The sequence below is a fragment of the Geotrypetes seraphini genome, chromosome 8 (genome assembly GCF_902459505.1).
Source record: "Geotrypetes seraphini chromosome 8, aGeoSer1.1, whole genome shotgun sequence".
NCBI lineage: Eukaryota > Metazoa > Chordata > Amphibia > Gymnophiona > Dermophiidae > Geotrypetes > Geotrypetes seraphini.
In genome coordinates, this window is record NC_047091.1 from 95,414,838 (window position 1) to 95,428,135 (window position 13,298).

Sequence of the window (13,298 nt, forward strand, 5' to 3'; positions counted from 1 at the left end):
GGAACATGAGAGTCTGAGAAATGGTTCAGTTACATACTCTGGCTACTTCAACACAGGAGTGATCCAGTTCCTCCCTACTTGTTCAGGTAAAACATAATTATGTCATTATCTCTTTAGACTACGAAAGGTTTCTTGGACATCTGATCTCTTAAAGACCTTGGAGTGTTCAGTATTTGAGTTTCAGAAAATCTGGGTGAGAAGCACTTGAGCATAAGCTCCCAGGCCAAGGTTGCATCTATTGTTAGGATGTTTTCATATAGTGGAATATGAATAGCATATCTCAAGTCAAATCGTCATGATGTAGCCACTAAGACACTCTTCTTAACAACACAGCAGTCTGATTTAAGAAGTTATTGAGACATTAGGGTTTGTTTCATAAGATGTGCCACATGAACTACTGCTGCTGTGTAGCCCAACATCCTCCGGACTATTTACTGCTATTACATGACTACCATTACTCTGAATTTTAATTTGGCAACTTTGATGGCCAGGAGAAGGCTTTTGCCTACTAGAGTCCTTATGAATTCCAATTAAGTGACAGGGTCAAATTTACCTTCATATAATTTAATTTCCATCTGTTAATCACAACAATCAGATTATTTCAAGCAATGTACACTGGTCCATAAAGTATATAAAATGAACGAGTAAAATAACTAGAAATCAAAAAACAAAAGCAACACACATAGCTAAAGATTAATCAATATCCATCCAAGTTGATAAAAAAATTAATATTTTTGAACAAGCTAAGTTTTGACTCTTTCCTAAATGCCAAACAATCACCAGCAAGCTAACATATTTATGACAAAGCCTATCAGTTCCAACACCCAAAAGCTTCTGTCCATGGATTCCTATGCTCCAGTTTAAGAGGTAATCAGGATCAGCTAATCATCCAAGTACAGAAGCATAAGGATCCATACTCTGTGTAGATGCCCTGCAACCACCAACAGACAAGCCTCACCTTACTGGGAGAAACTGAAGGTCCTTAAAGCCTAGCATCCTGTTTCTAACCAATTCAGGTCACAAATATTTAAAGATCCCAAAAAAGTAAAACACATTTCATGCTGCTTATCCCTGGAATAAGCATTAGAATTTTTCAAGTCCACCTTACTGATTTATGAACTTTTTGGTATTTCACCAAACTTTTTTAAACCTTGCTATGCAACTACTTTTAGCACATTCTCTGGCAAAAAAAAAAAAATCCATAGCTTAATTACCAATACATGTTGAGTGAAGAAATATTTTCTCACTGTTAAAAAGCCTTGCAAGCTTTAGTATAGGCTGCCTTAGTAGAAGGCTGCTTCTTAGCCTGGAGAAGAGTGGCAATAACCACATCTGAACATCCTTTGAGAACTAGAGTCATGTGCTCAAGAGCCATGCTATCACTGAGAAGCCCGCTATGAAGAGGGAGTTAAAGACTCCTGTTCTACTGAAGACATATTAGGTCTGCATACCACAGTCAGTAAGGCCAGTCTGGGGCCACTAAGACTACGAGACTTGGATGAGTCATGATCCTACAGATGATCCGGCCCATCATAGGCCAAGGTGGGAATACATAAAGGAGCTCTTGGCTTGGCCAGGGCTGAACCAACTCATTCAGCCCTAAGCTGCCTGGTTCTTCTCTTTGAATGAAGAAGAGCTTCACTTTCAGGTTTTTAGCAAAAGACATCAAATCCCTTACCAGTCTGCCTCAGCGACACACGAGATCGAATGCCCTTTGGAATAGAGCCCATTCCCCTGGGTCCAGGAAAATCGGCCTGAACATGTTCCTCTCTGGCCATGTGGGCAACGGAAAGAGCCTACAGATGGCTACCACCCATCGGAAGAGCATCTGAGCTTTCAGACATAATGGAGCGCTTCTAGTACCTCCTTGTCTACCGACATTCGCTGCTGCTGTGGCGCTGTGTTACTGCCTTTCCCTCTAGGACCTTTTCAAGAGCTCTCAATGCTAGCCAAGTGGATCGGAGCTCCAGATACTATATGGACCACCCCTTCTGATGGTGAGTACATTGGTTTCTGCAATGGGCTCCCCAGCTGAATAGGCTGGCATCGGTCGTGAGGATCACCCACTCTGTGATTTGACTAAAAGTCTCCTTGAAGCCATCAGCGAAAACTGCTTCTTGTCATCCCTAACCATGGGAGCTGCATCTGAAGAGAATGCTGATGAGGGGACCACCAAGACAGAAGAGCATTCTCGAGAGGCTGCATTTGCGCCCTGAAGCAGGGAACAACCTCCAGGGAGGCTGTCATGGAGCCCAACACCTAAAGGTAATGCCAGGCAGTTGGAACCGACATAGCTGAGTTTTTATTGTGTGGCACGGGAAGAAAACCACAGCCCTGAGCCGTGTCAAAATGAATGCCCAGATACTCTAAACTCTGGGTCAGTTCTAGATAGCTCTTCTTGACGTTGACTATCCAGCCTATCTACTGGAGTAAATCCATTCAATACCTGTCGCACTGCTGGCTCACACTCGTTTGCATACACTATTTTTCAGTGAAAAATAGTGTATGTAAATTGATTTGTCTTGAGTTCATTATTAGAATTGTTAGAATGGCTCACACTCGTTTGGACAGGGCTCTGATTAGCCAATCACCTAGGTTGTAACTGGATCCTCATCTTTCAGAGATATGCTGCAACAAACATCATTACCTTGGTGAAAGTGCCAAACCAAAAGGGAGATCTGCAAACTGGAAATGTTTCTGAAGTACAAGAAACCTCATATTTCCTGTTGCCAGGATAGATAGGAATATACCGATATGCTGCTGTCAGATCCAGAGAGGCAAGAAACTCCCCTATAGCCACTGCCGCAATGACCTTATGGGCTAGTTCCATGTGGAAACATGGAATCCTTAAAAACGCATTGAAGGCCTTAACATCCAAGATGGACCTCCACACTTCTGTGCCTTTCTTGGGCACAATGAAGTATACAGTCTCTGCCCGATTTGTCCTCTGAAACAGGTTCTATGGCCCAAATATTTAAGAGCCTTTGAGGTGTGGCTCAGACCTTGGCATCTTTGTCCATCTGTCCGCCTGGAGAATCAAGGAACAAAGGAGGCAGTCGCTGTGATACCCAAAGCCAGGGCTTCAAATTGTCTTTTAAGGACCATTTCCACCTTGCAGTCCTGTGCATTGTTCAGCATCACCCCTCCCTCACTAGGAAGGGAAGCACGCTTAGTCACTTGAGCTACAGTGGAAGCCACCTTAGGCTGTGAAAATAGCTGTTGGCAGTCCAGAGATATAGGATAGAGCCTGTACATAGCCTTTGCCACCTTTAGGAAGCTTTTTGAGGACTCCCATTGGCCAGTGACTAATGAGATGATGCCCGGACGTGCCAGAAAGAAGGTAGCCTGTATGTTTGTACCGCTCATAATACTGGGAGTGGGAGGTGGAGGACTGTTGAGGGTCTAACTTCAACTCACAGAGAGTGTCTGAAATGAAATGTGAAACAGTGGTGGACTTGAAGAGCTGACGCACTTAGGAATCAACACCCTGATCAATAGCAGCCACAGCATCCTGACCTCTGCCCCCAACAAGGACCCCTAAGGATGTAGCGGATCGATGTAGTGGATCCTTGAGATAATAAAGGCATGAAAAGGAACCTTCAGGCCTCCCAGTTCTGCTCCTAGTAGTCACTGACGCTTGGAGCCAGCTTGTTCTGAGGTGGAGAAGCCTGCTTTGGATGGAACTCTCCCTGTACTGGTGCTGGCACTCTAGCAGGCAGCGCAGCGCTCCCTGGACCCGTCAAATAGGCTTTCTACAAAAAACCTATAAATTATGAAAATCCCTGGACCGGTGGCCCTAAGGACCCCTGATTGGGGTATTTGGACATCCACTCTCTTGTGTGTGGCTTCTGAACGGGATCTCTTCCCTGTTGTCCAGGCTTTCTTGGATTCTCCCACCCTGGAAGACTCTAAGGAGACTGAACCTGAATCTCCCACCCCTTCCATCCGCCCCCCTGTGGCACGTGGAACATGGCCACTTGTCTGCAAAAAAGCTTCACACAAAAAAGGCATGAAACAGGCGCAGATTGGCCTGGGGACTCCATTGCAGATGATCCCTGGGCAAAACAAGAGGTTTTCAGGCAGAGGGAAGCTTTTGAAAGAAAGATTGATAAAAATCCAAGATGGCCACCGCCAGTAAAATCGTGCTAAAAACTGCCATGAAAGCTTTGCTGAAATGCAAAAAAACATTCAAAAGGCGTCTTAGAGGCTGGGGGTCCTATCTTTAATCCTACCAATACCTCTCTAGGACATTCTTAATTATATTTATATTTCTGAAAAGTGGAGAATCTTCTCTACTGTGATCTGCTTGCAAGTCAATTTACTCAAGGAGGAAAAGAGCCTCAGAACCCCATATGCTGCTGATATTTGTAAGACATACTAGAAAGGGTAGAAACCTCACTGGCTCAAAAACCTCCTGCCCCGACCTAGTTAATAATAATGTAAACTTTCAAAACTGTTTTCATAGCAGCCATCCAAATATTTTAGAATAACTGTCCATCATTAAAAATCTTTGTATTTGCAATTGCAACAAACTTATCTGGAACTGGCCTTTTGAATCTAAGGATGAAGTCCATTGCCCTGACGCAGCTGTAATAGCGAAACGCCAGCTAGCTCTCATCGGCAAGAAGAGGACTGGGCAGAGACAGCACAATTAAAGAAGATTCAAAAGTCCCGATCCAGATAAGTTTGTTGCAATTGCAAATACAAAGTTTTTTGAATGATGGACAGCTATTATGAAATGTTTGGATGGCTGCTATGAAAACAATTTTGAAAGTTTACATTATTATTAACTAGGTTGGGACAGGAGGTTTTTACCCTTTCTAGTATGTCTGCTTAATACAAATATCAGCAGCAGGGGTTCTGAAGCTCTTTTCCTCCTTGAGTAAATTGTCTTGGAAGCAGATCACAGGATTTCTGCCTCAGAGACTGCTTGGAAACAAATTCACCACAGGAAATCTTCTGGCTGCCAGTCAGAAGGACACTGCCCAAGGACGCTGAACCCCAAAAATCCACACAGTGAGTCGGGAGAGATAAACTGTCGGCTCTCTGATACCCAAAGGGTTGTTACACAGGGACCCCCACATCCTGCACTCAAACCTCTGATGAGATTTTGATGGATGACAAAACAGGCTGGCTTCACAGGTACTCCAAGAGATTGGCCTGCAAGCATCAGCCCACCCTCACAGTTCTGCATCCTTTCCCCGGCAGAGAAAGTCTAAGGAGGGGACCTCCGGGAACCGAAACCATGCAGGAAAAAAGAACAGATGGACAAAAAGACCCAAAAATAATAAAATGAAGTAGAGCAGATCAGAACATACCTTCTCAGTTCACTTTCAGAAGGAAAAACTGAAGAGGGAGCTATTCTCCACGGGTGAAGTGCAGGAGTTAAAAGATGAGTGACGCCCTTCTACAAAGTTTGCAACTAAAGGAGGATAATAGCTTTAGTACAGAATCCTACATCTTTGCATCAGAAATACCCTTTCAATAGATAGAGAAGGGGATAGAATCCAGACTCTAGACTCCAAGGTACAAATCTGTCTCACACAGACTCTTGATCCATGCATGCTATGATCTTATTAGGATGAAGCTTTTTAATTTGAACAGGATTCTTGGGCATAAAATACTAATGTAAATATTATTTATCCTATTGCTATCCTGTGTTTCTAACTCACCCCCAAAGCTTTCAGAGTGCCTGGAAGTCCAAATAAGAGAAAGGACTTAAAAAAACAATTCATCTTCTCACCTGTTCCTTTTGATGTAATATTTGAGCTTGAAAAAGGATCGTTGCTGTCAAAGGGATCAGACTACATCAGAATCAATGGAAACAAACAGAGAGGTTATTGTTTAGGCCATAACACAAAATATATAAAAATAATTTATTATTCATAATCTATCCCTTTTGTCTACTAATTTCAAAACCTCATTTCTAACCTAATTTGGGTCCCACTGGACAGCAAATGAGAACATCCAATTTTCTTAAATTCTACTTCGAAGTCTCCAAGCAAAGATTTCAGAAGTTCCCAGAGCATAGGTTGTGTCAGGGACTTACTGAACCTGCTTTACGGATCAGATTCAAGAATCGGTATATGCAATTTAACCCACATTCATGTCATATACTATGAGTGTAGGTTCTGTATATATCTCAGTGAGGGAGGGGAAGACAACATAAAGTGGAACTTAGTGTGTAAGATGTTGTAATACTATTGAATTATTGATTCAATAAAGAATGTGACTGTTGGGTAGACTAGATGGAACATGCAGATCTTTATCTGCCATAATTTACTATGTTACTGTAAATCAGCCTAATGTCCTCCAAGTTCAAAGTATTAAATAAAAATTTGGGAAGCATAGTGAGAAAGGTGCCCCTTTCAATATAAAGAAGTGGTTATACCCCCATCCTAAGCCCCACCTCCCCCCCTCAAATGGCCCCATCCCATCATTTCTATCCTCTCTCCAAGGGCCCCCTACTGAGCTCCCTTTCTGAGTCTTCTCTCTCCCTCCATCTCTTTTGCTAGCACCTGAACAAGCAGCAGATATCTCCAGACAGAAGCAGCAACAACAGAAGAAAAAGTAAGACTGAGTTCTGTGAATCAGCTGATGCTCACAGACTTTGCTGAGATATCATCCCTCACGTTGGAATTTCTTCCAAACAGGAAACTCATATAAAAGGAGAAGATTGGGCCCTGCAGAGCCTGGTGCCATGGTGTGGCTCACAGTCTCTATGCTGGATTTCCCTTCTTTTGTAGCCACTCCATCAGAAGACTGTCAATAGCCCTGATCAGCTGTTCTGAGTGGCAAGCCACCAAACTGCAATTCTGGGTCTGTATCTTGTGTTAGGGAACCAAGCAGATGCTACTTTGGTGGAAGTTATGCCCCTCAAAATAGACTATACATTACTGAGGAAGGCCTGTCCATTGTTTCTGGTGGTATAGTCTCTAAAAGACAATTAATGGAGAATAGAGAAATAAAAATAAGACGAGATTCATCAGTACAATAGTAAGCAATTTTTGCCTATCCTAGAAATAAGGAAAACAGTTCTTTCACAGGAGGATGTGCTGATGGCTGAGCAAGAGGCTTTCTTCCTCATCCAAAACCATGCCACTTTAAGCACATTGGAGATATTAAACCCAATTCAAAAGTTGAACTCAGACAGCACAGTTACTTACCGTAACAGATGTTATCCAGAGACAGCAGGCAGATATTCTCACACATGGGTGATGTCACCGACGGAGCCCTGGTATGGACACTTGAAAAGTGAATCGCAACTTTAAAGTTTAGAAAGTTCACGATCAGCCAGCACCGCGCATGCGCGAGTGCCTTCCCGCCTGATGTAGGTGCGCGGTCCCTCAGTTAAGATAACTAGCTAAGAAGCCTACCAGGGGAGGTGGGTGTTTGTGAGAATATCTGCCTGCTGTCCCTGGATAACACCTGTTACGATAAGTAACTGTGCTTTATCCCAGGACAAGCAGGCAGCATATTCTCACACGAGTGACCTCCAAGCTAACTAAAATGAGATGGTGGGAGCGTTGGCCTTCAAGAAAATAAAGTTTGTAATACTGACTGGCCGAAGTGTCCATCCCGTCTGGAGAAAGACTCCAGACAATAATGCGAAGTGAATGTATGAACTGAGACTAGAGTCGGTTCAGAGAATGGCCACCCGGATGGTCTTGGGACTTAAGGATCTCCCGTACGAAGAACGGCTAGACAAATTACAGCTATACTCGCTCGAGGAGCGCAGAGAGAGGGGGGACATGATCGAGACGTTCAAGTATCTCACGGGCCGCATCGAGGCGGAGGAAGATATCTTCTTTTTCAAGGGTCCCACGGCAACAAGAGGGCATCCGTGGAAAATCAGGGGTGGGAAACTACGAGGTGACACCAGGAAATTGTTTTTCACTGAAAGGATGGTTGATCGCTGGAATAGTCTTCCACTGCAGGTGATTGAGGCCACCAGCGTGCCTTATTTTAAGGTCAAATGGGATCGACACTTGGGATCTATTCACAGGGCAAAGGTAGGGGAGGGTCATTAGGGTGGGCAGACTAGATGGGCCGTGGCCCTTATCTGCTGTCTAAGTCTATTGAGGACCAGGTGGCAGCTTTACATATTTCCTCAATATGAGTAGATCTAAAGAAAGATACAGAAGCTACCATAGCTCGGACTTTGTGAGCTGTGACATGACTCTCCAGGTACAGTCCAGCCTAATCTGAGCATTGCAGAACGATATATAGGCAGCTACCTAGTTGGAAATTGTTCTCTTGGAAACAGGATGCTCCAATCTGTTAGGATCAAATGAGGTGAAAAGTTGGGGAGATGTTCTATGTGGTTTAGTCCTGTCAATGTAATAGGCCAAAGCACGTTTACAGTCCAGAGTGTGCAGCGCCGTTTCTCCAGCATGAGAATGAGGCTTAGGGAAAAAACTGGAAGTACAATTGACTGATTGAGATGAAACTCTGTGACCACTTTCGGTAGAAACTTTGGATGCTTGCATAGAAAACAGAGTCCACTTTTGTTGATAACACTGTTGATTGGCTGGTTTCCTGGAGGCGTCAATAATATTGCCTACAGGCTAAGAAAGATGTAAGAGACAGATTCAGCCAGAGATAAACCAAGCTGTGTAAGTTGGGATGTAGAAGAGATCCCTGATGCTGAGTAAGCAAGGTAGGAAAAATCTGCAGAGGTAATGGCTCCCTGGAGCTGAGTTGACGTAGAAGGGAGAACCAATGCAGCCTGGGCCACTGAGGAGCAATGAGAATCATGTGGCTGACTCATTTGAGTTTGAACAGAGTCTTTAGTATGAAAGGATTGGGCAGAAATGTGTAGAGAAACATGTTTGTCCAGACCAGAAGAAAAGCATCTGTTTCCAGACGGTGAGGAGAATATAGTCTGGAGCAGAACTGAGGCAGCTTGTGATTGCGGGTGCTGCAAATAAGTCCACTTGTGGAGTGCCCCATTAAGCAAAATTGGATGAAGAGCTGCAGAGTTGAGAGTCCATTCAAGAGGTTGAATGATTTAGCTGAGGTTGTCTGCTAGGGAATTCCTCTCCCCTTGAATGTAGACAGCCTTTAAGAAAAGGTTGCGAGCTGTCACACAAAGCCAGATTTTCTGTGTTTCCTGGCATAGGAGGAGAGAGCCCGTACCTCCTTGCTTGTTTATGTAGTACATTGCTACCTGGTTGTCTGTGTGAAGAAGGAGTACATGAGTACTCAAGAGATGTTGAAAAGCCTTGAGGGCATAATACATCACTCTGAGCTCTAGGAAATTGATGTGAAATTTCCGTTCTCTGTTGGACCAATGACCTTGGGTCTGAAGACCGCCCATATGTGCTCCCCAAGCATAGGGAGATGCATCGGTCATGATCACCTTTTGATGAGGAGATAAATGAAAAGAAGACCTCTGGATAGATTGGAGGAGGTCATCCCCAGTGAAGCGACTGCAGAAGTTATGTTACAGAAATATGCTGAGAGAGACGATCTGTCGCTTGAGACTACTGAGACGCAAGGGTCCACTAAGGAGTGGTGTCACATGTACTGTGGAAGCCATGTGGCCCAGGAGAACCATCATGCACCTCGCCGAGATGGTTTGAACAGAGAGCATCTGTTGACAGAGGCTGAGGAGAGCCTGTAGAAGATCTAGAGGGAGAAATGCTCTCATGAGAATAGTGTCTAGGCCAGCCCCAATGAACTGAAGACGTTGAAATGGATTGAAGTGGGATTTGAGGAGATTGACTTCGAATCCAAAATTTGGAGAAAGGATATGGACTGAGATGTTGCCAGAGCCACCTCCTGAGCCGAAGAAGCTTTGATCAACAGTCGTCCAGGTAAGGAAAGACTTGAAGACCATGGGATCAAAGAGATGCAGCTACTACTATCGGGCACTTCGTGAAGACCCTGGGAGAAGATGCCAGTCCGAAGGGAAGGACCTTGTACTGATAGTGACATAGATTTACCTGAAAACGGAGATACTTACTGGAAGCCCAATGGATTGGAATATGTGTATAGGCTTGTTTGAGATCCAGCGAGCATAGCCAGTCGTTCTGAACCAGAAGTGGATAAAGAGCAAGGGAGAGCATCCGAAATTTCTCTTTCACTAGAAATTTGTTGAGATCTCCGAGATCTAGAATGGGTCGTACACCTCCCGTCTTTTTCAGAATTAAAAATTACCAGGAATAGAATCCCTGACTCTACTGAGACAAAGGAACCTCCTCAATGGCACTAAGAAGGAAGAGGGACTGATTCTCCTGAATGAGAGGAGAAGAAAGTGCCAGATCCAAAACAGACTCTCTTGGAGGATGATCTGGAGGTAGGGTATGAAAATGGAGAGCATACCCCTGACCTGATGAATGATGTCTAGAACCCAAAGATCTGTGGTGATGAGCTCCCAATGATTTACGTAATGTTGAAGCCGCCCTCTGATCAGCTGAGGCAACGGTTGGAGAATGGGAATTGCGGCTATGCTCCTGAGGAACACGTCAAAAAGGTTGGTTATCCTTTGGATGAGCAGCCTGCTGCTGCTTAGGCTGTTGACGGGGTATTGCTTCTGCTTCGTAGGTTGAGGCTGAGCAGGAATAGTAGTTTTAGCAGTAAACCTGCGTTGGTAAGATGAAGCAGGTCAGAAAGTTCAAGGAGGTGAAGCCTTTTTCTTTGGTGTGACCAAAGTGTCCCTTCTGGTCTCATGGGCTGACAATCTTTGAGTGGCAGTGTTCATGGATGATCCAAAGAGTTCATCCTCAAGACACAGAGCATTGGCTAAATGATCTTGGTGGTTGACATCAAGCTCGGCGCCACAGAGCCACGCAAGTCGTCTCATAGCCACGGACATGGCTGCAGCACGTGAAGTAAGTTCAAACATGCCATAGGTAGAACGAACCATATATTTCTGTAATTGAAAGGTTGTGGAAATAAGATTTTGAAAAGCCCTGGTTTTGCGAGCAGGAATATATTTCTGAAAAGCTGAATACTGTTTCAGATAGATGCTTCAGATAGAAAGAAAAATGGAAATTCTAGTTTCTAGTTCAGTTTGCCAACAATGCATTTTGATAGAGGAGCTTACCTAATTTGTCCATGGCCTTACCCTCTCTGCCAGGAGGGACAGATGCGTAAACACTAGCCCCTGAAGACTTCTTGAGAGTCAATTTCACCAATAGAGACTCATGAAGAAGTTGAGGTTTATCAAAACCAGGAATAGGAACCAATCTGTACAAAGACTCAAGCTTTTTAGGAGCCACTGGGATGGATAGCAGAGTTTCCAGATTTTTATAGAAAGTTTCCCACAAAATGGCATGAAGCAGAAGTTTCAGAAGGTCCTTTGGCGGTTGTTCATAGTCCAAAGCCTCTAAGAACTCTTTACTGTGTTTAGAGTCTGCTTCAAGAGGAATGGAAAGTTCTGATGACATCTGACTGAGAAATTTGGAAAAAGAAGAGCGCTCCAAGGGAATTCGGCACCAGAAAGTGAAGCTGAAGAATCTTTCTCATCCGAGGAATGGTTCCTGGTCCGAGTCTCCAAATATGTCCGAGTCCTGTACAGAATGAGGGTGTTGAATACTCGGTGTCGAAGTCTCGAGGTGTTTGCTTTTATAGGAGGGATTTTGGTACCGCACCGGAGTAGCTTCTCTCGATGTTTGTGTCTAGGATGACTGGTGCCGTGGAGAAGGATCGATTGACTCCCGTGTCGATGGTCTCCGCACCGGTGGAGCATCAGATTGAGGTGCGGTCAGTGTCGATATTTGTTCAGATTGAACTGTCACCTGGAGCGCTGGTGTTGACATGGCCATAAGTTGAGTTGGCACCAACATCTGAAAATGCTCACCTAATTCCTCCCGAAGCAAATTGTCAAACTTTTGCTTAAGGGAGAGCACCGGTACCGCTGGCTTTTTCGCCAGTATCACTGATGCAGCACTCCGATCCAGTGATGAGGAAGCCGATGTCAAGGAAGTCACCGAAATCGGGAGCCTACGGGCCTTTTTCGAGGTTGGCATGACTCCACTCAATGCAATTTTGATCTGAGTCCCAGATGGCGTAGGGGAAGGCTTCTTAGCCGGCTTACCCACTGAAAGTTACGACACCGGAGATGTCTCTGTTGGTGTCAGAGCGCAGTGTCATCTTGTTCAGCACCGGTGTCGGTAGCGATGTCGGCCCCACTTCCATAGCAACACCAAACAGTCGTTGCTGTTGCAGAAGGCGGTTTTTCAAAGTCCTCTTCTGAAGGGAAGAACAACAGGTACAGGTTTCCGGACAGTGCTCGGGCCCTAGATACTGGAGATACCAGCGATGTGGGTCAGTTACAGAGATGGGCCAAGCACAGCGACCGCACTTCTTAAATCCCGTCTGCGGGCGTGACATCGACGGGAAGACCGCCTCAGCCAAATTAAACACGGTGGCCAAGGTGGATGAACAGGCCCTGCCGGACCAAAACCCACGAGGGAGAAAAAAAAATACAATTTTATTTTTTTTTACCAAAGGTAAAATATAAGAAAAGAAAAAATAAAGACAAGAGTGACTAAAAAATCACAAACACGAGAGTGGGAAGGCTCGAAAAAATTTAAATGGCCGTTGAAACGCATCTTCTTAGCTCCATGGAAACTAAGAAACTGAAGGACTGTGTGCCTACGTTGGGCAGGAAGGCACTCACACATGCATGGTGCAGGTTGATCGTGAACTTTCTAAACTTTAAAGTTGCGATTCACCGTACCAGGACTCCGTCGGTGACATCACCCATGTGTGAGAATATGATGCTTGCTTGTCCTGGGATAACAGGTTTTCATGGATGGATGCATTATAAATCTGAAATTGTGACTGAACACAAGGCATGAACATTGGCACTTGCATGTATGCATAAACCACTTACCTTTAAAGACAATGTTAATGACAGAGTTGGGTTTTTTGTGAATGGATCTGATGTAAACGGATCACCCTTTGCTTGCTTCTTAAAAAAGTCTTCGGTTGTAGAGCCACTGAATGGGTCACTTTCTTTAAATGGGTCATCTTCAAATGGATCTAAGAACACAGTGAAGGTGACTGAACTTTATACAACACTAAAATCCCCACAATGTAACCAACACAGTAATTTTCAACATAAAAAAGTGGTGCACACAAATTTATTCCTTGCAACCATTTGAATCCCATTGATCATCAATTAACTTTAAAATGTATATTTTAGTGGGCTTATATATGGAGGACCTGAATTTGAACCCCAGGATGAGGGTGCTGAGGCTGTAGTGTTCATAGACCCTGTGGGGGTGAAGAAGGAAACATCAATTATTGCTCAACAGTGAGCAATTTTATAACAGGGCACCTACAAA

At 44.3% G+C, this 13,298-nt stretch overlaps 1 protein-coding gene across 12 annotated transcripts in view; it reads right to left on the reverse strand.

Moving 5' to 3' along the window:
• The window catches only part of EPS15L1 (epidermal growth factor receptor pathway substrate 15 like 1), a 395,592-nt gene that overhangs the window by 143,912 nt on the left and 238,382 nt on the right, over window positions 1-13,298 (reverse strand). For 11 of the 12 annotated variants that reach the window (XM_033956496.1, XM_033956490.1, XM_033956493.1 and 8 more), the window contains 2 exons: window positions 12,845-12,993; window positions 5,744-5,804 (listed from right to left, as the gene is read on the reverse strand). In XM_033956496.1, coding sequence (XP_033812387.1) covers window positions 5,744-5,804; window positions 12,845-12,993 — 210 coding nt within the window. The remainder of the gene's footprint in view (window positions 1-5,743; window positions 5,805-12,844; window positions 12,994-13,298) is intronic. The other variant, XM_033956487.1, reaches the window with a different exon arrangement.